This window comes from Rhinolophus sinicus, chromosome 8 (genome assembly GCF_057876585.1).
Source record: "Rhinolophus sinicus isolate RSI-liver-muscle chromosome 8, RSI-T2T, whole genome shotgun sequence".
NCBI classification, from domain to species: Eukaryota; Metazoa; Chordata; class Mammalia; order Chiroptera; family Rhinolophidae; genus Rhinolophus; species Rhinolophus sinicus.
The window spans coordinates 7,703,522-7,729,886 of record NC_142508.1 but is presented as its reverse complement, the minus strand read 5'-3'; the positions used below and the strand labels follow the sequence as shown (position 1 = coordinate 7,729,886).

Genomic DNA, 26,365 nt, shown 5'->3' with positions numbered 1-26,365 from the left:
GCAAAAGTTTTTTTTTTATGCCACTTAACCAATAGGGATGAAAATCAGCCTCAACAGATCCTACTGAGTGTACCTGAACATGGTCTGAGTCCTTCAAGACTAAAGCAGGACATCACAGTCTTACAGATCTGATCTCTGAGAAGGTTCACTCCTGCTCTGCACAAACCCACATGCTGCTCTCGTGAGCCCTTGGTCTGGCTTTGTTTTTTCTCCAGCATCTCAGCTAACACACTCCTCAGTGCTGTCAGTCAGCCCCGCCCCTTCTTACCGACTGTGAGTAAATCATTTTACCAAGCTTGATATCATTGTCTCCGATAAGTAAATCAAACGAAGTCCAATAGACTTCCTGTCTGTGAGCTACCTAAGCTTTCTTTTGTACGTGGACTTTGCAAATCTATTTTGCCATTTCCTTAACTTATCCAGTTTCTAGGAAAGGGTGAGTGAGTGTGTGTGTGTGTGTGTGTGTGTGTGTGTGTGTGTGTGTGGCAGGGAGTTCTGTATTGACTTTCAGATGAATGAGATCTTACATTAATGAGCATACCTAGAGAATTGGGACTATAGAGTATCCCAAATACAGACTATCAAAGGAAGATACAGCCATACTGAAATATTAGTGTCAAAGTACAAAATATTCACATGGTTCAAAATTCAAACAATGTTTTGAAACATTTTTCTCTCCATCTGTCCCCCAACATCTGAATCCCCTCCGCCACAGGAAAGCAATGTTATCGATGTTCCAGTGTATGTTTTTAGAGGTGTTTTAAGCATAGATGAGCAAATGCATACAAACACATTTTTCTTTTTTTGCACAGTTGGCAGTACACATCCTACACCTGGCAAAATACCTTGCAGAGCACGTCCATACATAACGGGCCCTCCTTTCACTTTTCCTTCTTCAATGGTTACAGATTATCTTACCAAACGGATGTGAGATTGTTTATTTTACTGTTTCCTCACGGATCAATATTTAAGTTGTTTTCAATCTGTTGCTTTTACAGCCAGTGATTCATTTAATAATCAAGTACATACATCAATGTCCCTGTGCCAGAACAGCTGAATGACAATTCCTGAGAAGAGGAATTCCTAGGTCAAAGAGTATAAGCCTTTGTAACTTTGAAAGATTTTATGAAATTGCCTTTTATGCAGGTTATTTTATTTTACACTACTCATTTTCCCACAGTAGGTTGTAAAACTTTTTATATTTGTCAATAAGTGGAAATGGTATCACAACGTAGTTTTCATTTGCATTGATCTCCTTATGAGTGAAGCTGAGGATATTCTCATATATTCTTATCTTTTGCCCATCTTTTCTACTGGGTTGTTACCCCTTTTCTTATTGATTTTTTAGGAGCTCTTGCTATTTTGGGCAAATCAATATTTTAGGATGTGGGTTGCAGATATGTTTCTCAGTCTGCCATTTGTCTATTTACTCTGTTTTAGGTGGCATTAACCGTACAGATTTTTTTTTAATTCTTAATATGATTTTTTCCTTTAGATTGCTGCCAAGTTGTCTCACCATTTATGGAATAACTCATTTTTTCCCCAAATGATAGTACTAGAGTGTTTTAATTATAGCTCTATAATTTGTTTTAGAGGTATAGTTCCTGCTCATTACTCTTTCATTTCATATTTTTAGGCTATTTTTCACTTGCTTATATTTTCATACAAAAATTTTAATCAGTTTGTCCAGCTTAAAAAAGAAAAAAAACCTTGATATTTTTAATTGCGATTGTATAATTTCAAATGGGTAAACTTAGAGGAGAATTGATATCTTCGTATTGTTGAGTTCACCTCTCCATTTGTTCACAATTTCTTTTGTGTGACTCAGGAGCATTTGGAAGTTTTCTTTATGTAAATTTTGAACTTCACTTCTTAAGTCTATCCCCAGCAACGTTTTACTTCTTTGTTGTTACTTTTGTAAACAGGATACTTTTCCTCCGTTACGCCCTCGATGGATTTTTTCGTATATGTGAAGGCTTTTGATTTCTGAATATAAATTTTGTACTCAGCCATATTACTTATTTTACTGTTTTTTAGTTTATTTTCTTGAGTTTCCCAGATATATGATCAAATTATCTGAAATTAAGGTTAATTTTGTCTTCTCCTTTCTAATCTTTAGCACCTGCATTTTTATTCTTGTCTAATTGCATTGGCTAACAACTCAGAAGTTTTAATTAATTTACTCAGACTTAGAGGGGAAGTATATAAATTTAAACCGAAGGTCTACCATTTCATGAGACACATAATCTGTGATCCACCCTTCACCAGGAGCACAGGCAGCTGCAAAACTCTGGGAAGAAGGCCTGAGAAAGACAGAAGCCTGGAAAATGGAAACCCTGTAATAAGCTCTAAGCAGAGGCAAAAAATCCCTTCCTAACCAACCACCTTGCCTCAAGGGAGGGTAAAGACTGATATGAATGTCTTTACTGACCTCTTCTGGCAAATCTAAAATCAGCCAGAACATGGCAGCTTTGATTTTTTTATTTCCTAAGAAGCCTCTGGATCTTCCTGGGCTGCCTGCTTGAAAAGATTTTTCAAAATCGTAAAAGCTATTCTTTAAGTTCCACAGTTTTCTTTAACCTCTCTGCCTTTCTTTTCTTCCTTCTCTTTTATAAAACTTCCAAATCTTTATCCCTACCACCCTTTCCTTCCTCAGAGTTTTGGCTGTTCACACATCCCTGTATCCTCAACTATCATCCCTGCCTGAGCTCCAAACTCATGTAATTCCTTAGAATATGGCAATTGGGAAGTCAGTGATTACCCTGGCTGGAACAGTTTCCATGGCCAATGGGAAGGAGAACCCATCTTCCTAAGGGTGAAGAAATGAATGGAAAGTATAGGAACAATAATAGTAGGTGTGTACTTCTATTTCAGGAAACTTGGTGAGGAAGGAAAGAGAAGGTTGGATAGTAACTTAATGGTTAAGTAAGAATAAGAAAAATGTATTCATTCATTCACTCATTCATTGTTGAGGGTGTGCAGTGATCAAGCAAATACACTTCTCATTCTCTAAGGGCAGAGAGTCATTGACGGACAGCCCCACTGCTGTGCTCTGAAATCCTACCCTTGTCTTCATTGGGGGCCGTGCTTCCCTTTGGCGGCCCCCAGCTGATGACTGTGGGTGGCAGAGACACAAAGACAGGTCTGTTCCCTGGATATTGGGGACAGTTCAGACGGCAACTTAGGCTCAAGAGCAACTCGATGGCCCTGCTGCACTCTGTGAGAACTGAGCCGCCGTGTAAGACTCCATCACCCACCTTCTCATCTGCCCTCTCTTCCTCCTTCACAGCACTTACACCGGCATGGCAACCTGACTTCCTGACCCCAGGGTTCCTCCTCTTCCTCCCTAATAAGCATTTTCCACAAGAAATTTCCTGGAATTCTGATCCCACTAGGTATCTACGTGTTATGTCTTGAAGGACCCAGTCTAACACAGAGTGGAAGAGCCTTGAGCATGTCTGAAGGGTAAGAGCAGGAGTGGAAGGAAAGTACGTTATTTCCCGTCTTCTCTCTTATAGATTCCTCTCCAAACTTTCTCATTTTTATCTGTCGGCCAGCCACACGTCCTGTTGTCTCATCACAGCTTTCCTCTCATTATCTTCATTCTCCTGATGTTATCCCTGACCTTGTCCCAACTCTGACCTTCCCATGTAGTGTGTCAACCTAAGTAAACCAAAGGCAGAATCAGTGGACTCCAAGCTAGCATACCTCTCTATGGTTTTGTTTCCATTGTGGAAAATTTGCTCACTTTCTGATTGCCTATACAATGACCTATTGAAATGGACATTTTCACTGTCGTAGAATTTCAAAGGCTACAGCTCAGGAAATAGGCGTTAAGTACCACAAATTCTAAAGGACACAACTCTGCAAGGCTTCTTAAAAATGGAAAGATAGTCCATTGACCTGCATTTCACCACCCATCCAGGCTATAAAAAGACTACAGTTACCAGAGAGAAAAAATACAGAGTTCTGTGGTCCCCTCTCCCACAAGCCCTAAGCAAGAAAAGGCATCTCCAAGATGAAACCTCCACACACATCAGAGATGCAGGAGTGGTCGGTTACTTACCCCACTCCCTGGTTGCATGCAAAACCCCGGGGACCCACCCTGGTGCCAGCGGAGGAGCAACATGGCGACAGAGTTCTAGGAAGAAATGAACACCTGCCTATCCTCAGAATTTGAGAGAGCAGGGAGAGCTCTTGCCTCGTCAAAGCCGGGGATGAGAGTAAGCTTGAACTCCTATGTCTGATAAGGCAAAAGGGGCTAAGTGGATACCATGGATGGTATGAGCCATTTGGAGGTTCCTGGTCGAAGAGGACCATCTTCTTCTCAGATGAAGAGATCCCTGCACTTTAAGAGGCTGGAAGGTGAATAAGCAGTGCAGGAAATGGAGGATGCGCTCTAAGCAATGTGAGATGCAGATATCCTGTCAGGGTAGCTAAAGAATCCACAAATGGGCCCAACGAGAAAGATACCATCTGATCCCTCCCCCACAAAGGACATCATGAGCTAAGGAAAGGATAAACAGCTCCGGACAGGTAAAAAGATGTCAGCTCCTTTCCCCCCAAACGTCCTCTTCCCTGTCCTGACTCTGAAGACTCGGGCTGAGATTGAGGATTAGAGCAGACCAGCAAAGAGGACTGAAAGAGCCACATTCCCGCATTCCACCTGCAGGGCTCCATGTTACAGGTCGGACACGACCAGAGGAGAAGAAACCCTTTAAATGAGATGCAGCACTGAAGTTCTAATACAGACTGGTATGCACAGTTTTAACACCTGATCACGGGTCTTCATGAACAACGTGAAGCTGTTTTTATACACAAAGTGGCTAGAACGTGACAGGATCTGCCCTAAATGTCACAGAGGAAGGGAAGAGGAGAGCTGATGAAGCACGTTAGAAGCAGTTTGATAGAAAAACACAGTCATTTCCTATTCCTATTCCATTAAATGTAGCTCATTGAATTAATTGGCTACACACAATTTAGAATGTCTTTGCATAAAAAGGCATGAATTCAAAGGCCCGGCCTAACCAAGTTAATGGAAGTGTTCTTAGGGCACTTCAAGGGAGCCCTATATCTCATTCCTCATTCATGTCATTGTCCCTTAGGAACAAGGGTCTTCCAGTACCTGGGCCTCCTCCAATCAGGTTGTATGACCCCCACAGACCACTGTATTCTCTACGCCCACTCTTCTGGGGCTCATACAGGGAGCAGGCCAAGTCCCTCTTAATCTCAAGAAGCGTTCTTTGTCATTTGTTGTTGGTACTGCAAGACCAACCATAGTCATTCTGGTCTGGTCAATGCTGTGTACATTCAGGAATAGGCAATGCATAGTGTTCTATTTAATGATCACGTATAATTTTAAATATTAGAGCGTCACAATACATTGATGGTTGCTTGGCAACCAAAGAGCCGAGATTTTGAAAGGAAGCACTCCAGTACCGTTCCAATCAGAACAGCAAGGTCTGTGGAAGCCTTCTGAGTTCTGTTGAATTCTTTATGACGGAACCAAACCCTGGGGCCAACTAAGGGGAAAACAAGGGAACACACAATTTACAGCTTAGTTAATTTTAGGAGAGTAGAGAGGAAGTAAATTGCATCTCGTCTCCTAGTTTGGGTGAGAACTGCCCAATTTGAGAACAAGTACTAATTAGCTGAAAGGAAAGCTCAGCTGTGACTTAGCTAAAAATGGGATCTCTTGCAAAAAATTACTGCAAAACAGAGAGGTGGATCTCATTCACTTTGCATGGGAAAGGGGGACTCATACTGACAAAACAACGTGTGGGAAGAGAGTTATAGAGCATTTTGGAAACTTTCAGGCATTTGGTTAGAGAAGTGACCAACCAGCTTGCCCACAATCTATCCAGAAATGAATTCAGGCTGGTCTTTTGGCTCAGACTCTTTTGATGATACTGTCTATAGCCAACATTGATTTGATCGGCTTAGGGTCAATCTAATAACCAAGAAAAGGATCTGGGAATAAGAACAATATTTTTAACAAAAGAAAGGGAAGGGAGACAGACTCTGGGTAATTTGGGAGCTTTTCAAGAGGGTTTTGGGAATGCATGTAAGCTTTGAAGAAAATTTAAGCAACCGTTTTAAAGCCTTACATTAGTAGTCATTGAAAACTATTCAGATGACTGAATGGTGAATTAATGCATATTTTATTTTGAAAATCCTCTGTACTTAACATTTGATTGAATGTAAAATTGTATTGGAGCAAGGAAGGGAGTTTTGATTTTGATGTTTAAATTAATTAACCTCTTGTGACTTTCTGCATTAGTCATAAAAGTAAAAATTCTTATAATGTTGGAGACTCCACCAGCTTGATGTTGACGTTTCTTAATCACACACGGATAATATTCTCTGGGAAGAGATACAAGATGCGTGCATGAGAGGGATGGCTTACGGAAGGGAGACGGGCGACTACGGCAGGAGGCAGACTGCTTTTCACCTGCTCTTTTTGTTTTCATTTGATTTTCACTCGCTCTTACCCTTTTGTACTCTTTGAACATTGTACCATGTGAATTTATTAACAACTCAACAAAGAAATATCATTTAAAAGAAATGTGAAAATTAAATTTGAAATGCATGTGGTGCGAAGCAAAGCAACATGACGCAGTGGAAAGAAAAGATCCGGAATTATAGACCTGAATTTAAATCCCATTTTGACCTTTGAGTACTTATGAGAGTGTGGGCAAGTTTTCTCAGAATCTCTGTATCTCCATTGTCCTTATTTTTAATGTGGGTCAGAATACTTCATGTACCTGGTTGTGTTGAAAACAACGCAGTAAAATAAATCCCTATGACAGACCTGGCCCATGGCCTGGACTCCACCGACTGTGGTTATATTATTAATAACATTCAATATATTTAGTAAAAACAGTTTAATGTAGACCACCCATGATCCCCACAGAGACAATAAACATGTTTGTAATAAACCCAGTTAAATATGCATATGAGAACTTGGTTTTCCCAGACGTGACAATCTCATCTGTGTGTTCCAGTTCTAACCATTCCACCAACCTTTGCCCCCAGTTCCTCAGCTCTTCTAGGGGGAATCAATATGGGCCTGAATTCCTTTCTGTTATTCTACTGTCTTCAGGCCATAGTTCAATCCAGGTCTTAACAAGCTATTCAACTGTTTTCCTATTCATGGAAATAAACTGTGTTATGCTCAGGTACTGTCTCTCTGTGGATCTCCCTCAAACTATTTTTGAAAATCCAATGCGCTTCAGAATGTCTACTATTCTCAAGTTTAAAAAAAAAAAAAAAAACGGACCCCTAAATTTTCTAATGTTTTTAAACTCCCTTCCCCACTACTGCAAATGCGCAGATGCTCTGCTTCCCTTTTCCGCCTGACATCCCTGGGTCATGCCTTGCAGTTTGCAGCGTGAGCGCCCCCAGCTATCACCGCTACATTATTCAGAACCGCCACTAGGTGGGGGTACATGCACACTTCTGAGAAGGTCACACTCCTGCGGGACTTGGAAATCGTGGTCTCTGATGGTTCTGGTTCTTAGGGGGTAGGCGGTAACAACAATTGTTTATTAATTATGTTGGGAAAATGAGATACACGTAATGAGGATGCTTATAATTAAGCAGGAACTATCTCTCCAGCAAAAGCTTTCTAATCTCGCCTCCGCTCGCAGTGGTTACCAGCAGTCAGATTCTAGCTAAGGGCGCCAGGCTCAGGCCATTTGCCTTCCCTCGCCTCATTCAATGCACCTCACGTTCACACACATGTATAAGACACACCGCATGAGGGAGGGATTGGGGGCGCACACTGTGTGTGTGTTCTTCGTCTGCAGGTTACACACAACCTGGGCAACTATGACACGGGACGTGGCTGGCTTGGGAGAGGCGACGTGGGGGTGGCTACCAGCCTTCAGTCGCAGGATTCCCATTAAATGGGAACAAATTATGAAAACCCCCTACTGACACTAAAAGTTATAAAACGGATCGTTTGGGTTCAGAAAATTCATGCAATGCAACGCCAGCAATGTTTCTCCGTGGATGGGCATGTCATTTATCAACCATACTCATTTAAACACAGCCCTTTGCCCAGGCAGTGAATGGCAATGCTTGGTGAGGCCACGCACTGGTGAGTACCTCGCCATAGCAATGGGGGGGGGCACGTGGGGGGGTGGCGGTTGGCATCAGACAGACTCAAGTTCAAATATAACTTCTGTCCTTTCCAAGCTGTGTTTCTTAACCTCTGTGGGCCTCATACTCTTCGTCTGTCAAATGGACACCTTTTGTTAGCGAGGTTATTGTGAGCTTAGAAAGACTGTATGCAGTGTCAGCAGCGTGAAGGCTGGAGGTATGTGGTGAGTAATGGTGGTATTTATTGGTCAACGGCAAGTTTCACTCTTAAGAAGGTTTGTTGTATCTAATAGTTAGAGACATCTCTGTTATTTCCTACTGGACCGCGGGTTTTCTGGCCTATTGTCAGCCAGCTGAGCTAGTCGTCCCTGGATGGTGTCTGCACAGACTCTGCATCTTCATGAGCCCCAGCCGTTGCTCCTCTCTCCCAAGCCTGCCTCCATGAGCTTTCCCTTGGCGTCTTCAACTTACTCTAGTTATGTTCTAACCAGAAGCATCTCTTCTAATATTAAGCGCTTCCTCTTCACTTGTTCATCAAGTTCTCCTCTCTCTGCCTGTACGCGTTTCACGGTCCTAAATTATGTTGGTATGTATTCACTGTCTAGTCTCTCTCCATCGGTCTCCTTTCTCCAGTTTCCTATTCAAATTGACACCAACACTTAATAGTTGCATTTTAACTCAAGGGAAAGAATTATAATTACAATCCACATAGATATAGGAGATTGCCCAATATATCGTATCACTAGACACAGACATTTTTCTAGTTTTCTTTGTCTTTTGATCGCTCTGAACTTCTAACACCTTACTCTTGCATGTCAACTTCTTCCGATGTATTTACTTGGATAGTTTATACTGTAAGTCAACGAGGTCTATCCAGACAGCTTACCATTTGTCTCCCTCTCTCACACTCAAGATTCTGGAAGCATCACCCACCATCAAACCACTTCCTTCCCTTAAGAGGCCCCAAATCATGGCAGCAACTCCTTTGACCTGGTTCTCTGTTCTCTTAACATGGCCTTTGGGCTTCCTGATCATGAAGAAACAGAACAACTGTCACCACGCTTGTCAGGCAGACCTGTCTCTGAGCTGTGGGCCCATCCTTCCCCAGCCCCCTGCGCCCATCACATCTGGCCTGCACCGAGAGTACGCCCATCTTTCTATGAGTCTACAGTCCTGTCCACGGACTGACCAACAGACCCCTCCATCTATGATCATTCATCGATGTTTTTCTCTCTTCCATTTTTATAATAGCTACACTTCTGCTTCCTGGAATATTCTTTCCAGAATTTGACCATAAATCTTTCCCAATTTCTGCTGGTCCCCTAATCAACCGAATCACTTTACAGCGTTTATTCCCAGGAACTTGCCTAATAAGTATATATGTTCTTTTCCTTGCACTTTTTGCCCCCAGTTCACCTTTGCCTTAATTCAACACACCCACGTTTAATTTTTAGCATGGACGCTGACGAACCACATGAATTTAGACAAAGATTTAGGTCAAAGGAAAGTGTAAATGATCTCAGACAGCGATTCTACCTCTGACATTTATTGAGAATCTGGTATCTACCTGCTCCTTTAAAGACTGTATCTTTAATTTTCTCCAGCTTCCTAAAAGGTCAACCCTAAAATACTCAGAAAGGTTGGCTATCGGGCCTTGGGTCACAACTCAGAGCTGGAACAGCAGAGACTTGAGCCTAAGTCTGGTTACATATTTCATGTTTTCCCACTAATCATCTTGCAAAGGTAAGATGGAATTCAGGGGAAAGAATTGGGCTGTTGAGAAAGCTATTCTTCTGTACTTGCAGCTCCTCTAACCAGAGCAGTTTTCTGTTCAAATTTTTGAGTATTCTGGGAGCCTTCAGGAAGATGGTTCATCTGTGTGAGAGAAATACAATAATCTGGCAGAAGCCAGTTATTTCTAGAACCCAAACTCCTGAGGGGGAAGTTCCTGCTTGTAAGATAGCTTCCTGAGTGTTCTCATGGTTGGTTGAGTTTCACAGAAGCTGCATCTTCTATGAAATGTCTATTTAACATGACTAGTAATACATGCCAAGAGATTAACCTTGAAGGAAGCCAGATCCCAGCTGAAAATGAGCTGAAGAACTCAGGGGATTCCCCACTTTCTAGCTGATCACACTCACTTCTTTTGAACATGAAATCAAACACAATTGATTCTGAGACGCTTTCCTTTATTTCACCCCGTCCTGGCCGAGTCAGAGGCTCCCCTCTGGGCGGCCACGTCACGCTATGGGGGACCCAATTACAACACGCTGCTCACCGCCCCGCCCCTCCACTGTGAGCTCTCTCAAATTATATTTCTGTTCAGTTTTGAGAATTATATCCATATTAATAATACATTGTAATACTTCAATTAGGCACAAAGAAATAAATATATATGGTGATATCCAGAAGACATCGGAGTTTTAATTATATACCACTCCCTTCTTAGTCCTTATCTCCTAATAAAAAACAGCATAAAACAACATTTAACATTTTAATTTGCATCATATATGTCAATATTTATGTGTCATTAAGTGTGGATATAGAGGAAAAAGTAACCTCCTTTCCTCAAAGCCCTTCCTCCCCAGTAGAAAATAAACAGATAAAGTGGCTGTCTTGTCGGGGATATGTAACAGATACTATCTGGGCAAGCCTTTTACTTTTACCAAGGAACTTTTCCAGAAAAAGACCATTAAAAACTTTCCTGCTTGGAAGTAGTATTCTCTCTCATTTTGTTTTTGTTTTTACTATGAGCATATGACTAAGAATACAAAGCATATGTTAACAGAGGCCAATGTTTAAGTAAAAACTGCAACACAGTCAATTGGCATATCTGAAAGCATACATAAGACTTATCTTTCAGTGTGGTAATTACATGTGAATAAGAAGTTCAAATCAAGGTCTATAATTAGTTGGGTTTTTTTTAGATATCTGTATTGGTTATGTCTACGCTCAGTTATGAGGAGCAGAGAGAAAAAGAGAGCAAGAAGCCACGAGGCTTCATGGTACATGTATATTACAGGCTGTGTGTGTAAGAATCTCACTTCAGTTATGCAGGAGACACCTGCAGCCTGGGAAATTAGAGCCCCTAGTGTGTCTTCCAGCTCCCTGTGTGAAGACAAAGTGGGCGTTCTGGTTGCAGGGCGGGGGCAGAGGGACAGTGTTATGGACTGAATGTTTCTATCCCCTTAAAATTCAGATGTTGAGCCCTGAACCCCAGTGCAGCTATATTGGAGATGGGGATCCTTCTGGAAGTAATTAAGTTTAAATGAGGTCATACAGGTGGGGCCCTTGGTGGATAAGATTGGTGTCCTTGTTAGAAGAGACACCAGAGCTGCCTCTCTCTCTCTCTCTCTCTCTCTCTCTCTCTCTCTCTCTCTCTCTATATATATATATATATATATATATATATATATATATATATATACATACACACACACACACACACACACACACATACACACACACACACACACACACACACAGACCAAGGCCAGGTCATGTGAGAGAACAGAGAGAAGGTGGCCCCCTACAAGCCACAAAGAGAACCCTCATCAGAAACTCAGTTGACCATAAACTTGATCTTGAACTTCCCAGACCTCGTAACTGTGAGAAATAAATGTCTGTTGTTTAAGCCCTCCAGTCTACTGTGTTTTGTTACGGCAGCCCAAGCAGACTAATACAGATAGTAACCTTCCTTCATTCAGAATCAAAGGCCAAACAGAAAAACCTGGGCTTTGAAACCCAAGCGATATGTGATGTCCCATCACTAGTCCCTTGACCAGGAATTTGATTCATCTGAGGAAATAAGCAAAATGACGAGGACCTTCAGAGAGGCAGTCTGGAATACTGCATCCCTGGAGGTACGGGAGGAAAATGGAAGACAGGAGGAAGAGGGATGCGTTAGCAGTGGGAGACCACAGCCTCGATTCATGGTCAAGTGGGGTGAAGGGGAAGAAAGAGAGAAACACAGGAGAACCGGAGAACAACGGGAGAGAGGAAAGCGAAACAAGAAAGTTGGTGGATGAACAAAGGGCAAGACAGAGTGACAACAGGCTGAAGAACTGAACAAACTGTCCATGAAGCCAGTGGGCCTCTCTCCTCTGTCCTCCTAATTTACCTTCACCTGCCCAGGGACAACTTAGGGCCTACACAGCCTTTGTGAAAATTCCAAAAAGGTATCCTCTCTGGGTTAGGATTACAAAAATGGTGTTCCTCTAGTGAGAAAAGACCTCGTGAAATGAGCTTTGGGAGCTGGGAGTCCTTTTGGTCAGTCCTGGACCCTTTCTCAGGCCAACAGAGTCCCGCAAAGGCTTGTTGGTCAGCTAGCAGAGCCTGGGTGGGACCTAAGGCCCTGGGCAGGACTCACCCCCCTCATCTGGTGCCTGTATGCGGTGCAAGCCACTCAATCATATGTGGTGGTCTTGCCTCTCCTCACCAGATGGGAAGCCATCCCCACACAGTCCTCTTTGGAATCCTAAGTGGTCCCATCAACCCACCGCTGGGCAGCTCAAGTACGCGCCCACTTCAGCGCTGGCAGGCTGTACTGAGTGCTACCATTGAAGTAGACACCTTTCTTCAAAGCCTTCCCTCCCACATTATGTGAAATTCCTACAAGTGCACTGTCGAATGGCCATGGACTTGGGAGTTGAGAGGATAGACAGCCTCTGGTTTTCTCAATTCTCCTCCCAGAGTAGATCTAAGGAAAGGTACTGAGACACGTGGATTTGGGAGACAAAGAATCCAAAGGCATCACGAACAGTCTGAACAGAAACAGTGGCTTTAAACAGCTGTAAAATACAGAACGCTCTCTCTAGAATTTGTCATTTATTTTCTCTATCCCACACATGCCACCAAAGTAAGAGGTTTAAGAAATACCCTGAAGTTTAGCAAAATAAATTTTTTCCCATTACTATTCCCAAATATTGTCATCTTTTTTATGCCACCAACATTTGCAGAAGGGGAAGCATTCCAATCTCCATTTCACTACTCTAGATTGGTTCTGTGGCAAAGTATAAACACTATTTTTACTTTGCAAGAGCAGTGGGGCCACAATAATATGATACACAATCAGGGGAAAAGAAAACCACGGGATATTTAAAATCTACATAGCCATCTTGTCAAGAAATCGCACAAAAATAGAGAAAAAGACCTAGCAACAGTTGCTGAAGAAAAAAAGTGAGCATCTCTCCCTTTGCACTCTGATCATGCCAACTAGCTCACCTCACCTCCGCCCCCACTTCCTACCTCCCCCAGAAAATACATTTTCAGAAATGGATTCTAAGCAACTTAATTGGGCTAATAGAACTTTACAAAAAAGTGTGCATCTCCTTTCTCCAGCTCCCCCACACCACAAGGATATGCTTCCTTGCGTTCATCAGTGGAAGGAAGCAGAAACTGAGGCAATGAGATTCTAGCGGGCAGAGGGTGGGTTTCCTTTTACCTGCCTTGACTACTTCTATGGCACGATCCAGCGTGGTACCCACGATTTGACTTTGGTAAGGATGATAATGGTGACGGAGTAGTTAGGGTTTCCTAGGTTACTGAATAATCCATAGTAGGGGTCATACCACCTAAAACTGATCCAGAGAAGAGTTAATCCTCCAGGAGTTGACAGCAGCGTTTCACAGTATCTCGGAGGGCCTGTTTGACTTTGTCATTCCGGAGAGTGAAGATGAAAGGGTTCAGGAAAGGGGTTAACACGGAAATCAGCAGGGAAGCTACCTTATTGTACTCGGCTGCCTGCGTTTGCTTGGGTTTCACGTAGAGGAACAAGCAGGTGCCATAGCCAATCACGACAAAGGTGAAGTGGGAAGCACAGGTGGAGAAGGCTTTCCTCCGGCCAGAGGCTGAGGGAATCTTGAGGATGGTGGAGATGATGTAGGTGTAGGAGACCACTGTTGGTGCCAGAGAACCCAAGATTATGAAAATGGCCATTAGAAAAAGAATGAACTCTGTGAAAAGAGTGTCATCACAGGATAGTTTCAACAGTTGCCCTCGGTCACAGTAAAAATGGTCTAACACATTTGATTTGCAGAAGGTAAGCTGAAATGTGGCGTAGACTGGCCAGATTTCAGAAAGGAACCCAAACACCCAGGACACAATTACCACAACATTGCAGGTGCAGCTGTTCATAATGACATTGTACCTCAGAGGGTTACAGACTGCCACGTAACGGTCCACAGCCATCGCTCCCAGCAATGCAAACTCTGTGGTCCCCACAGCGAGGTACAGGAAGAGCTGGGTGACACATGCTGCCAGAGATATTGTCTGCATCCCGGGGAGCAGCAAGCCCCCAAGCATGACGGGGACGATAATGGATGTGACCAGAATCTCCAAGGCAGAGAGATGCCCGAGGAAGAAATACATGGGCGACTGTAGCTGTTTGTCGACAGAGACGACCACAATGATGACCGAGTTTCCCACTAGTGTCACTGAGTAGAAGAAGAAGAAGATGGCGAAAAGAATGTGATGTAGTTCTTGGGACCCAGCAAAGCCTAGAAGGCAGAACTCAGTGGCACTCGAGTGATTGCTCATCATTTAGTCCTCGTTTCCGCTCCTGGTGCAACATAGATATCAAAAGAGAGGCCACACTGCTCCACGTGGTCCTGCTCTCAAGACAGAAGGAAGACAGATTAGGATGAGGAATGATTTTCTACCTGACGATCAGGTGAGAGGCCCTACTACAATGCGCCCTACAAGGCCAAACCTCAAAGCTACCTGGCTGCACTGGGTGAACACACCTTCTTCTCTATTGGAGGCAAGAAATCCTTCCTTGTCTTTTTTCCCCACTGGATGTGCCTTCTCCCAGGGGACAGAGGCTAAGATGTTTTAAACTGCTTAGTTTTGAAGCTGAATCACTCAGCTCCTAAGGGTGCTGAGACTATCCTACTTCCTCTTAGGTTAACTGTATCAGATGACCTAATGGCATCATTCCAGATGATGTTCAAAGCACAGAACTTTGAACCCCAGCCCTCATCCCTACTGGTACCGTATGGTTCCACCTTAGGGCCAGCAGAAAAGAGGCAGCGGGTCTCAGAGCAACATCTGTGCTTTTCCCCAGACCTTAAAACTTCCACATTACAGAGCATCAAGATTTCCAAATGGGAACTCCGGAACTTGGGAAAACTTCCCAGAGCTGATTCATTCTTCTCTAGTTCCATTTTCTTTCCAAAGTCTTGGGAGGAATGAAAGATGGCACCTGGCACTGACAAAAATAGATCCAAAGGCGTCAGCTTCTTAGGATGCCTGGATCTGGATCCCTCGCTTCATCCATCCCATTACTCAATCGTCGTCTCCTCAGAGGACTCTGTCCAATTCCCCTCCCCAAAACAGGAAGGGCGTGATCAATCTCGGACTCTGGTTTTCTTCGTAGCAATTGTTATTACCTGATATGACGTTATGTATTTAATCGTTTGTTTCATTCTTTCATTTAACGTGAAACAAATGCAGCAGTGAACAGAGAAATAATAAGTCTTTGCCCTGTGGAACTTATATACATGTAGGGGGTAGAGGCTACACAAGAACAAAACAAGTAAGTAAGATACATAAGATGTTAGTTTATTAATCACGCCATAGGAAAAATAAAGCCAGGAAGAGGGACAGAAAATTTAATTTATTCATTGTTCATCTATGACATTAGAATATAATTCCATGAGGGCAAGAGCACGTCATATATAAATAGTATAACGATATATATTATATATGGTATATACATATGTGATATTCTTGAGCCAAATATATCACAATATGTGAGATAGACAGATAGCTATTCTTGAGCCAAATAAGTAGTGCTGAAAATTTTTTGTAGATGATGAACAAATGGACAAAAGACATGACTAAATAGTACTTGGTCCTGGCCAGGGCTAATGAGGCCCTATCCCCTTAATCCCTCCCTTCTTGGTGTCCTGTCCTGCCTCACATTACCGTTTTCCCTTCCTCCCGTCCCTTCCTGTTGCAACCTCCCTAGTATCTCGGTGGCTCCTTTACTGCTTGGGCAAACAGGCTTCAAGAACAGAACTCTTAGGCGAGCTCAGTGGTCTGCTTTTGCACAATCTCTCCATAACCAGCACGAGATGAAGAAAAGCTAGAGAGAGAAGGAGCGTGACGGACGTCAGGAGCTATGTCTGCCCCAAGCATCGGGTCCGAGAAGAACTGGATCTGCTCTGTGCTGAGCAGGGGGGACGTGGAGATGAACCCGTCTGCTCTGCAGCTCCCCTGGCCCACTCTGCAGGCTCCAGGTACCCTTGTTCTAGACAGCAGCCAGGCCCAGAACCTTCCATCCCCATGCTCTCTTTACTCTTCCCTTCATAGAGGAGAAATCTGAGAAGACACTCACCCTATGGAAGCGTTTCACACCCCTTCCAATGCTCTCCAGGGCACGGCCAAGGCTAACTCATGTCTGGCTCCTGCTGAGCCATGCACAGAGGCTCGTGCAACTTGCTGCTGTCTCCACTCAGGATGAAAAAGGAAACTGTCCTCAGGGAGGAGCGGAGGGAAAAGCCCCAAAATAACAGTGTTGTGGAGAGCTGAGGGTCTGTCTCTCTCTCTCTCTCTCCTTCCCTCCTGCTTCCCTCCTTCCCAAGGGGACTTCGTCACTGAGATACCTGTTCTTAATTAGCCCTGGTTAATGCATCCCCAAGCAATCAGTCTGGGGAGAGCAGAACAAACTTTTAGTTGTTCCTATTTTTGACCTATTAACTCTCAGAACTTCTTCAAGTTTTTGTTTAATGGGAAAACATGACACCTCACCAATCAGAGGCTTCTCCTTGACAGGGCTGCCTTCTCCAAAGGCCCCAAGTCTAGGTTTCTGGAAGGTGTCTCAAACGCTAAGCAGATCAGCCCTCCTCCCCTTCATCCAAGGTGCTCCCTGGATTCTCTTAGCTATTCCGAGTCAAAAATCAGCCCCTCCTCTCAATAAAGGACACCACAGTTGACCTCTAGAATATACTGATATCCAAAAAGCCTGCATATTGGTCTCTGTCAAAGCCTTAACTTCACCAAAATCCCCTGCAAAGCCTGATTTGTCCTTCCTTCATTTTACAGAGGCTCCCGCCCTAACCCTGTGGAGAGGTTCTACCCCGAAATCTAACTCCACTTGCTGGTATGCTCACTCTTCTGAACATACGTGCATTTACATGCATTCAAGCAAGATTCTTCCAACCATTTATTTCTATGGCATCTCCCTGACTACCAGCTGGGCGCTTCAAAGCGGGGAATGCATAAGGACATCCTAACATAGGCAGTTATATTTACAACCTGGAACAACTGACAAAATGTACACTGGAAATCGGCTTGGTACTTGGATGGAAACAGAAAAGGTGTGTGGCAAAATATTGACCTGGATTTGGATTTCAAGTATACCTGTTAAATCTGAGACTGTCAATTGGCGTAGAAGGGTCTAAATTAGGAATAGTCTTCCTTCCAGTTCCTCAAATTACCTAAACCCAATCAGATTGCCATAAAATCATAGATGAATTTCCTAAGCATGTATCTGCAATTTTTTTCAATAAAGTACTGTGAAAATCAGTTTTACAAACTTTTCTCTCTCACTTAACAATATATAAAAGAGACTCCCATATCAATACATATTGCCCTACTTCTTTCTTTGTATAGTGGATGCCCCATTCTTTATCAGCTAGTCCTCTATTGATCAATTTTTGTTGTTTCCATTTTTGTTATGAAAAATAATGCTATAAATATTATTCGAAATTTATACGTCCATACACATTTATATTTCTGAAATAAATCCTTAGAGTTAGAATTTCTAGGTCGAAAGGTAGATATATTGTAGCTATAACTTTTTATTGGAACTATTTTATACTCCAAAGATTTTGGATTGATTTACACAACCTCTAAAACTATATGACTAAAGCACCATTGATTACCTACCTGATCCACTACCAAAGATATAATCAAAATTGTATTTTAATTTTAAATTGAAGACAACAAAAATAAGATACCTTAAAAATCAATTGAAAACCCTGACAAAATGGAAAATCTTTTTAAAAATAAAAATTACCAAAACTAACTTAAAAAAATTGAACTGAAATCCTAAATATGTCAAATAAATTGATCCATAATTAAAAACCTTCCCAAGCAGGAAACTACAGGTTCAGATGGCTTTACTGGGGCATTCTATCAAATATATAAGGAAGAAATAATATCCATCCTACCCAAAATCTTCTAGAAAATTGGAACAGTGTCTAATTGACCTTAAAAGTTCAAAATTATTTTAATACCAAAGATATCACTAGAAAATAAACCTAAGAACGAATATTCCTCATGAACATAGACCCAAAAATCTTTGATCAAGTAATAGAAATCAAACCCAGCAATATGTAAAGAGAATAATATGCCATTACAAGTAAGAATTTTATTCCAGAAGTGCAAAGTTGGTTTAACATTAGGAGATTAATCAATACAATCCACTATGTTAACAGATTTAAAGAGAAAAACCACATTATCACTCTAATAAAGGAAGAAAACGCATTTGACAAAAATCAACATCTGTTGATTAAAACCTCTGATCAAACCAGGAACTAAAGTGATCTTCCTCAAACTGATAAATAACATCTACCAAAAATCCTGGTGCTAAAAATCTAATCTGAAAGATTGAATCTTTCCCTCTAAGATAGGGAACAAGGCAAGGATAGCAGTTCTCACCACTTCTATACAACATTGTCCTAGTTAATGCAATAAAAGAAATAAAATTAAAAGCATACAGTCAGGAAATAAAAACTACAATATTCCTTTGCAGATACACAATCCTACATATAGAAAATACTAAGAAGTCCACATAAAAAGCTACAAGAACTAAGTGATTTTCAAGGTCACAGGACAAAACCTCAATATACAAAAATGTATTGTATTGCTATATGCTAGCAATGAACATTGGAAATAGAAATAAAATAGATAATTTATAATAAAATTCAAAAACATGAAAAGCTAAGGGATGTATTTAACAAACTATGTGCAAGACTTATACGCTTCAAACTATAAAACATTGCTGAGAGAACCTAAAGACCTACATAGATGAAGAAATATTATATTTTCATTAATCATAAGACTCCATTTTGTTAGAACGTCAATTCTTTCCAAATTATCCTATAGATTCAATACAAATTCAATCAAAATCCCTGGAAGTTTTTGTTAACTTTAAAAGCTGACTCTAAGATTTCTATGCAAATGTGAAAGACTGAGAATAGCCAAAATAGTTTTTAAAAAGAACAAAGCTGGGAAACTCACAATACCTAATTTAAAGACTTACTATGAAGATACAGTAATCAAGACAGCATGTTATTGATATATTATCACGTAGATCAATGGACCTATAGACCAATGAAATAGAATAGAAAGTTCAAATACAGACCCAAACATATATCTTCAATTGATTTTAACCACATTAAGTTTGGTAAAGATGTGGAACAACTGGAATCCTCATACATTGCTGGTAGGAATATACAATGGTATAAACAATAGTTAAACATACACTTAACTTACAAACCTGCAATTCAATTCCACTCTTAGGTATTTTCCCAAGATAAATGAAAACATATATCCACACAAAGACGTGTTTATGAATGTTGATGCAGTTTTATTCACAATAAACTACAACCACCCAAATGACAATCAATAGGTGAATAGATAAATAAATGGTAGAATATCCATAGAGTGGAATACTACTCAGCCATGAAAAGGAAATGAACTATTGATGAAAGCATCGCCATGAATAGGTCTCTACAAGGTTATATTAAGCAAAAGAATCCAGACATGATGTCAATACTTTGTTAATTCCATTAATAAACTCAAGAAATGAAAAATCTATTCTACTGTAACAGAAAGTTGCCCGAGGCTGGAGTTGGGGATGGAGATTGATTGAAGGAACACAAACAAACCTTTTGGGGGATGAACAAGTGTTGTAATTTGGTTGTAGTAGTGATTAGGTGTGTGTATAAATTTGTTAAAACACATTGCAACTTACACTTAAAATGACTGCATTTATTGTATGTAAATTAATCTTAATAAAGTTGAAAATTAAAAAATATATATAAATTCTAAATATGTAACAGGATATAGTCCATCATTGGGGGCTAGATAAAAAGGGAAATGAGGTCAAGTCATGTGAACTGGATCAGAAGGTGTTAGAAGAAGTAGACAAAGTGAGATAAGCAGAATCTGGCTTGGGATGGTTGTAGGGATGGGGAACTAAAAAGAACGCAGGAGAAGACGGCTTAAGTACCCTAAAGGGTGTCAGATTGCGACAAGTAGCTCCCAGACCTTTCCCCAATGTCTCTTTGGCCAAGTCCTATCAACTGTTTGAGTAACTTTCTGCGAACACCTCTTAAGGAACTAGAAACTAAAAAGGAAGACACATACCTCCGACCGGTAGAGTTTATAACATTAGAGTGTAGTTTTAAAGTGTCCATCTTTGGGGAAAGTGAAAGGAACTCAAGAGAGTGTAAGATAATGGATGAGCCATCGACACTGGAATTGGGAACCTGAAGGTTCAGTCCATTTCCTCCTTCTTAGCCGTGTGATATTCAGTGTGAGATTTCACGCTCTGCCTTTGGTTTTCTCATCTGCAGTATTGGGGCACTGATGTGCATGCTGTCTCATTTGTTTTCATCTCGACCTTGCCCAACGTGAGGGAGCAAGGAGCAGAAATGCAGCTAGGCCTTAAGTCTTAATGGTGCAGCGAGCCTCTCAGCCTCCTGCTGAGGCTCTCCACTCCTTACTTTGTCATGGAACCCCTCTGCAAAGCTAACTTTTTTGTCAGCATCGACTCTTTCCAGATCACACAGTGAGCAGTTAGAGTCCATTTCATGTCTATATCTGACTTTCCCATATCAGCACACTGGGGACACAGGTGAGAGGAAAAGTCATCAGGGCCCAGAGACAGACGCAGCCATTTTGATGACCTAGTAGACAGTAGGGCTATTACCTCAAGTTTTGAGTCCCTATCTACAAACGAGGGACTAATCCGAGCTTGCCTGCCACCAAAGCCTCCTGACTGACGCTCATGTCCGCCCTCGCTTCCCTCTTCCTACTGTTCTCCCCATAGCAGCCTGAGTGATCTTCAAACACAGACGACATCCGGTCTCTTCCCTGATGAAAGCTTCTCACTGCCCTTGGAATGAAGCCCCACGTCCTGGAAGGTCTGCATGACTTCTACAATAGAAATGCTTTTCCGTAGCGTCACCTTGTGTTACTCATGCTTCACGCCATGCTGTCCAGAAACACTGCTGTCTTTCCAGTGTTTTCAGGGGCGTTAGTGCATGCTGCTTCACTTCTGAGAGTGCTCATTCCATTTCCCTCCCGACTTTACCCAGTGAGTGCCAGGTGTCAGCTACCGGTCACTCTCACGGAGAGGCTCTCCTTAACCTTTGCAGACATATCCAGGCTCCCTGCCAGGTGCCCTCCACACTCCCTTGTGCTAGATGCTGTGTGCATTGCCTAGACAGCCTTCAGGTCCAAGCCTTCCTTCCGCAGGCCTACCTCTGGGGTTGGCCGTAGAAACTGCCCTCCGTCAAACCCAATGGCCTGTTGGTGCAGAAGGGCAAATGCCCAGCCCGTGTTTTAATTAGGAAACTCTACATGTAACCCTGGCCATGTATCCAGGCTGCTATAATCTTAGTCCAGTCGGGAAACTCCTCTGTGCTTTGTTCGTCTCATTTTTCTTCAACAATCTTAGGAGGAAAGAAAGGGCCAGGAGGCAGGTACTGCCATGAAACCAATCATAAGCCATCGGTTGCCTACGTGTATCTGGGTTTCTATCCCCTCCTTCATTCAGATCTTTTCCTCAAATGCTACTTCCTCAGAACAGATGACTTCTCATTAATCTAAGGAGTAACACCAGTGTCACAATCCCCTGAGGGTCCCTTTGCTTTCCCATCACTCCCACGGAGATCACTCTGCTGCAGTCTACGTTTCGCCTCCAGCATAAGCTCAGCTCTAAACCACATCAAGAAACCGAGGGCTTGGAGACGTGGTGACAGAGAGAACCAAGAACGCTCATCCTTGGGAGACAACAGACAGACACCGCTGGTCTCCCCCTCTGGTCTCTAGAAGGGCCTCTTTCCTACATTCCAGCCCCACATCAGTGTTGCTGCTCTGGGCTTTGGGGTGACCCAGGGTAAGCCTTTAAGATGTCAGCGTAAGGCTTGAAGACGCTGTGGCTTGTGCAGCCACTCACCCAGCAGAGCCACCCCACTCTAGCTGTGCAGAAGCCCCTGTCCACCTCTGCCAGCTGTAATACATAAACCAGGGGCAATGGACTGCCTAGCTGATGTCACTCGTGTCACAGAGTGGAACCGTTAGGCAGGAATCTCTAGACATAAATTTCTTAATGTGAGTAGCTCCAGAAGAAGACGCTGTGCTTAGGTTAAGGTGAGTGGCTTAGATTTGCATACGCACCAGGCTCAGACTCCAGGATTGGGTTTCAATTTAACCAGTGCTGCATGTAGATTTCAGGCCCCCTGTTCAGGTTTATCAGTGAGATGGGTTTGTCAGTGGGATGGGTACAAAGCTGGTGGAGGGACAAACCCTCTTCTTCAAATTGGAATGCCATTGCTGGTGGCCAGGACACAGCCTCAGACGCAGCTTTTCTGGGGCCAGAGAGAAGGCCAGAGTAGATCTATATACAGCTTTGCTCTTTCCACTCCTAATTGTTTATATTCTAGTACTGATTTTAATGGACAATTGGAAATTTTTTTAAAGAACCCTTTTAGTGACTTGACATTCCAAGGAACAGCATAAAGCTGTGGAAATATTCTCTCTCTCTCTCTCTCTCTCTCTCTCTCTCTCTCTCTCTCTCTCTCTCTCTCTCTCTCCCCACACACACACACCCATGTTGACTCTAAAGAAGGCGGAGAGATGATGGGACTTCATTGGTAGCCATAAGGAGAACAATGATGGCTGTTTGTTGACTACTTGGCACGTGGTGTCACTGTACTAAGCAGTGGACTCACTTCATCTTTGCAGCGGCCCTAGCAGCTAGCACTGTTAGGATCTTCATTTTATAGCTGAGCAAACAGAGGCTCAGACAGGGAAGTAATAGAGAGGAGTGATTTATATTCCATAAAAGCGAATGTCAGACCAGAGTGCAAACACACGTCCAAGGGCACGCCCCAAACCATCAGGCGTGCGAGGCAGTGGCAAGGAGCAGGGGAGATGTGCTGCCGACAAGCAGTGTCACCGGGCAGAAGGCTAACGACCTCAGTGCTGGCAGAGCAGCCACTGTTTCTGAGGTTTATCCCTGTGAGCCCGTGTCCTTTCTGCTCTCTCTCTCTGCAAATACACACCAGAGGATCTCCTTAAAGAAAGCTAATTTGTTGACTCAGAACTCTGAGTGAGGGTCCTCAACAGACAGACAGCCAGAAAGACTTGAAGGGACCCTTTAAAAGGGTCCCCGGTGCACAGCCTCTGGGTCATGACACAGACCGCGCAGCCCAACACTTGAGAGCTGCTGAGTGACTTACACTGATTCTCGCTCTTTCTTTCCGTGTCCCCTCCCCTCCCTCTCTTTTTCTGGTTTTCCCTCTCACCTATTTTGTCTTTCTCTCTTACTTCTCTATTTCTCTTTTGTTTCCCTCTCCCTAAATGTCTGTGTCTATTGCTGTGTTTTTATTGCTGTGTTTTATTGCTCCTGGGTTTTTTTTCTCTTCTGATCAATGAATTTCCATGATTTTACTTCTGTGACTCCCTAACTCTATCTGTGATTTTCACATTCCCATGTTGTTATATTTCTTTATTTCTCTCTCTGTCCTTCAGTTTATCACCAACTTGGCTTTTCTTGTCCTAGTCTCTCCGTTTCTGTTTCACAGTCAATGATTCTCTCTCTCCCATATATATATATATATATATATATATATATATATATATATATATATATATATATATACACACACACACACACACACACACATACACATATACATGAAAAGGTCGGACAATTAAGTTCACTAACTTAATTGTCCAGCCTTGTATGTATATCCTCTCCATCGCTCTCGTTTCCTTTCCACGCAGGGACCCAGCCTCTGGATCATGGCCAATCTGAGCCACCCTTCCGAATTCGTCCTCTTGGGCTTCTCCTCTTTGGCTGAGCTGCAGGCTCTGCTCTATGGCCCTTCCTCATGCTTTATCTCCTCGCCTTCACGGGGAACGCTGTCGTCATTGTCGCGGTCATAGCCGACACCCACCTCCACACACCCATGTACTTCTTCCTGGGCAACGTCTCCCTGCTGGAGGTCCTGCTGACCGTGACCACAGTGCCCAGGATGCTCTCGGACCTGCTGGCCCCCACCCCAGAGTCATTTCCTTGACTGGCTGCATGGCCCAGTTCTACTTCTACTGCTCTCTGGGTTCCCCCGCCTTCCTCATCCTGTCAGACATGGCCCTCGACCGCTTTGTGGCCATCTGCCACCCACTGTGCTACCGCACTCTGATGAGCTGGGCTGTGTGCGTCCGGCTGGCAGGGGCCGCCTGGGCAAGCCCGTTCCTCGCCATGGTACCCACGGTCCTCTCCCGGGCCCGTCTCAGTTATTAACACGGCAATGCCATTAACCACTTCTTCTGTGACAACGCACTGCTGCTGCAGCTGTTCTGCTCCAACACCAGCCTGCTGGAATTCTGGGACTTGGTGATGGCGCTGGCCTTTGTCCTCAGCTCCTTCCTCGTGACGCTTGTCTCCTGCGGCTACACTGTGAGCGCCGTGCTGCGGATGCCCTCTGCCAGCGGCCACGGGAGGCTTTCTCCACGCGTGGGTCTCACCTCACCCTGCTGTTCACAGCCTATGGCAGCACCATCTTCCTCTATGGCAGGCCCGGCAAAGCACACTCTGTGGACCTCAACAAGACCGTCGCCTTGGTGACCTCCGTCCTCACCCCCTGTCTCAACCCCTTTATCCTTACCCTCCACAATGAGACATTCAAGGCAGTGCTACGGGGACAGGTGCAGAGGCTGAAAGACCTCCACAAGGCACGACCACAAGCCCAAGGGACCCGGCAACACTCAGTCAAGCAGTGCTGTGAGCAGGCAGAGCGCCGGCTGGCTGGGAAGGCCACTGTCAAGTTCCTTTAGGTTTTTCCTCTGAGTGACAACCACAGTGCGTCCTCCGTGCTACCCTGTCTGGCCCAAAGCTCTCACAGGCCGCCATACTCACTGGCAGCTACAAGAACAACAGTCTGGGGAACCAGGAGGGGCTTCCCATAAAAGAAACTACATGGGTTTTCCATTCAAGGTATAGCAACCTGATCTCTGGTCAGGAGATGCCCAGCCAGGGTGTGTGTGTGTGTGTGTGTGTGTGTGTGTGTGTGTGTGTGTGTGTGTGTGTGTGCACGCATTTATTTCTGAAAGCTTGTTGGGTCCCCTAGTCCTTCTGGGATGAAATATCAACTCCACTTCCCTTCCCTCACCCAACTGAAATTTTAAAAAGCCTCAGAATCATGGTATTCTCTTCGCTTTCACCTATCCTGAATTTTCTAAAACAGCCCCAAATTAAAATATTCTACCAAATTCTTTCTGCAAATACACTTTTAATTTACCAAACTGCATTTCCCAATACCGTGCAATCACTTCACTCATCAAGAAAGTTCTCTCAGCCCCACTTACTTTAAGACAGCAAAAGCTGCTAATTTACCACAAATGTCAAGCTTTTTAAAAGTCTATTATGTGGAAATAAACAAGGCAGGGAACTGTGGACTCATTGGCGGATACAGTGTCTAGCTTTGGAGACCTGGCTCACTTAGGGGTCCATGGTTGTCACTATGGACTTCTGGTATCACCCAAGGCTAACCCCTTTCCTAACAGGTGCCCCCTCTCTGACTTTCTGAAAAGTTGGTTTCTTTCCTGCTGAGATGCCTCTCACCCAAAACAGAGGGTCCCTTTAGGTTCCTATTTTCAGCCTCTGGTCGAAAATCTGGTCTCCTCCCACTACCCATCAGAGCAATGACTCTGGCGCTTCCTGTGGCTGTTGCACCAATTTGTTTATTTTCTTTAATTATTCTCCGTTCACCACCTCAAAGAGTAAATATTTGTAGAATAAATGTAAAGATGATGAAGATATTCAAAATAATTCTGCTTTACATGTTTTAGATATTAGCCCCTTATCGGAGGTGTTGTTTGCAAATCTCTTCTCCCATGCGGTTGGTTGCCTCTTTGTTTTGTTGATGGTTACTTTTGCTGTGCAGAGGCTTTTTAGTTGGATACAGTCCCATTCATTTATTTTTGCTTTTACTTCCCTTGCCTTTGAGGGCAAATTTAT

At 43.2% G+C, this 26,365-nt stretch overlaps 2 protein-coding genes across 2 annotated transcripts; one reads left to right on the top strand and one right to left on the bottom strand.

Moving 5' to 3' along the window:
* Positions 1-13,698: 13,698 nt before the first annotated feature.
* OR9A2 (olfactory receptor family 9 subfamily A member 2) lies at positions 13,699-14,643 on the bottom strand. The gene has a single exon (XM_019715348.3). It carries the CDS (start codon positions 14,641-14,643, stop codon positions 13,699-13,701), a length of 945 nt encoding a protein of 314 aa, XP_019570907.3.
* A 9,504-nt stretch (positions 14,644-24,147) lies between these two features.
* On the top strand, positions 24,148-25,182 carry OR6V1 (olfactory receptor family 6 subfamily V member 1). Its single transcript, XM_019715339.3, is given in 4 exon segments — positions 24,148-24,223; positions 24,226-24,404; positions 24,407-24,839; positions 24,842-25,182. Coding segments are annotated over 4 exon segments (1,029 nt in total).
* The last annotated feature ends 1,183 nt before the right edge of the window (positions 25,183-26,365 follow it).

Coding starts and splice junctions, on each gene's coding strand:
- OR9A2 (XM_019715348.3), bottom strand. CDS start 14,643: ATGATGAGCAATCACTCGAGTGCCACTGAGTTCTGCCTTCTAGGCTTT.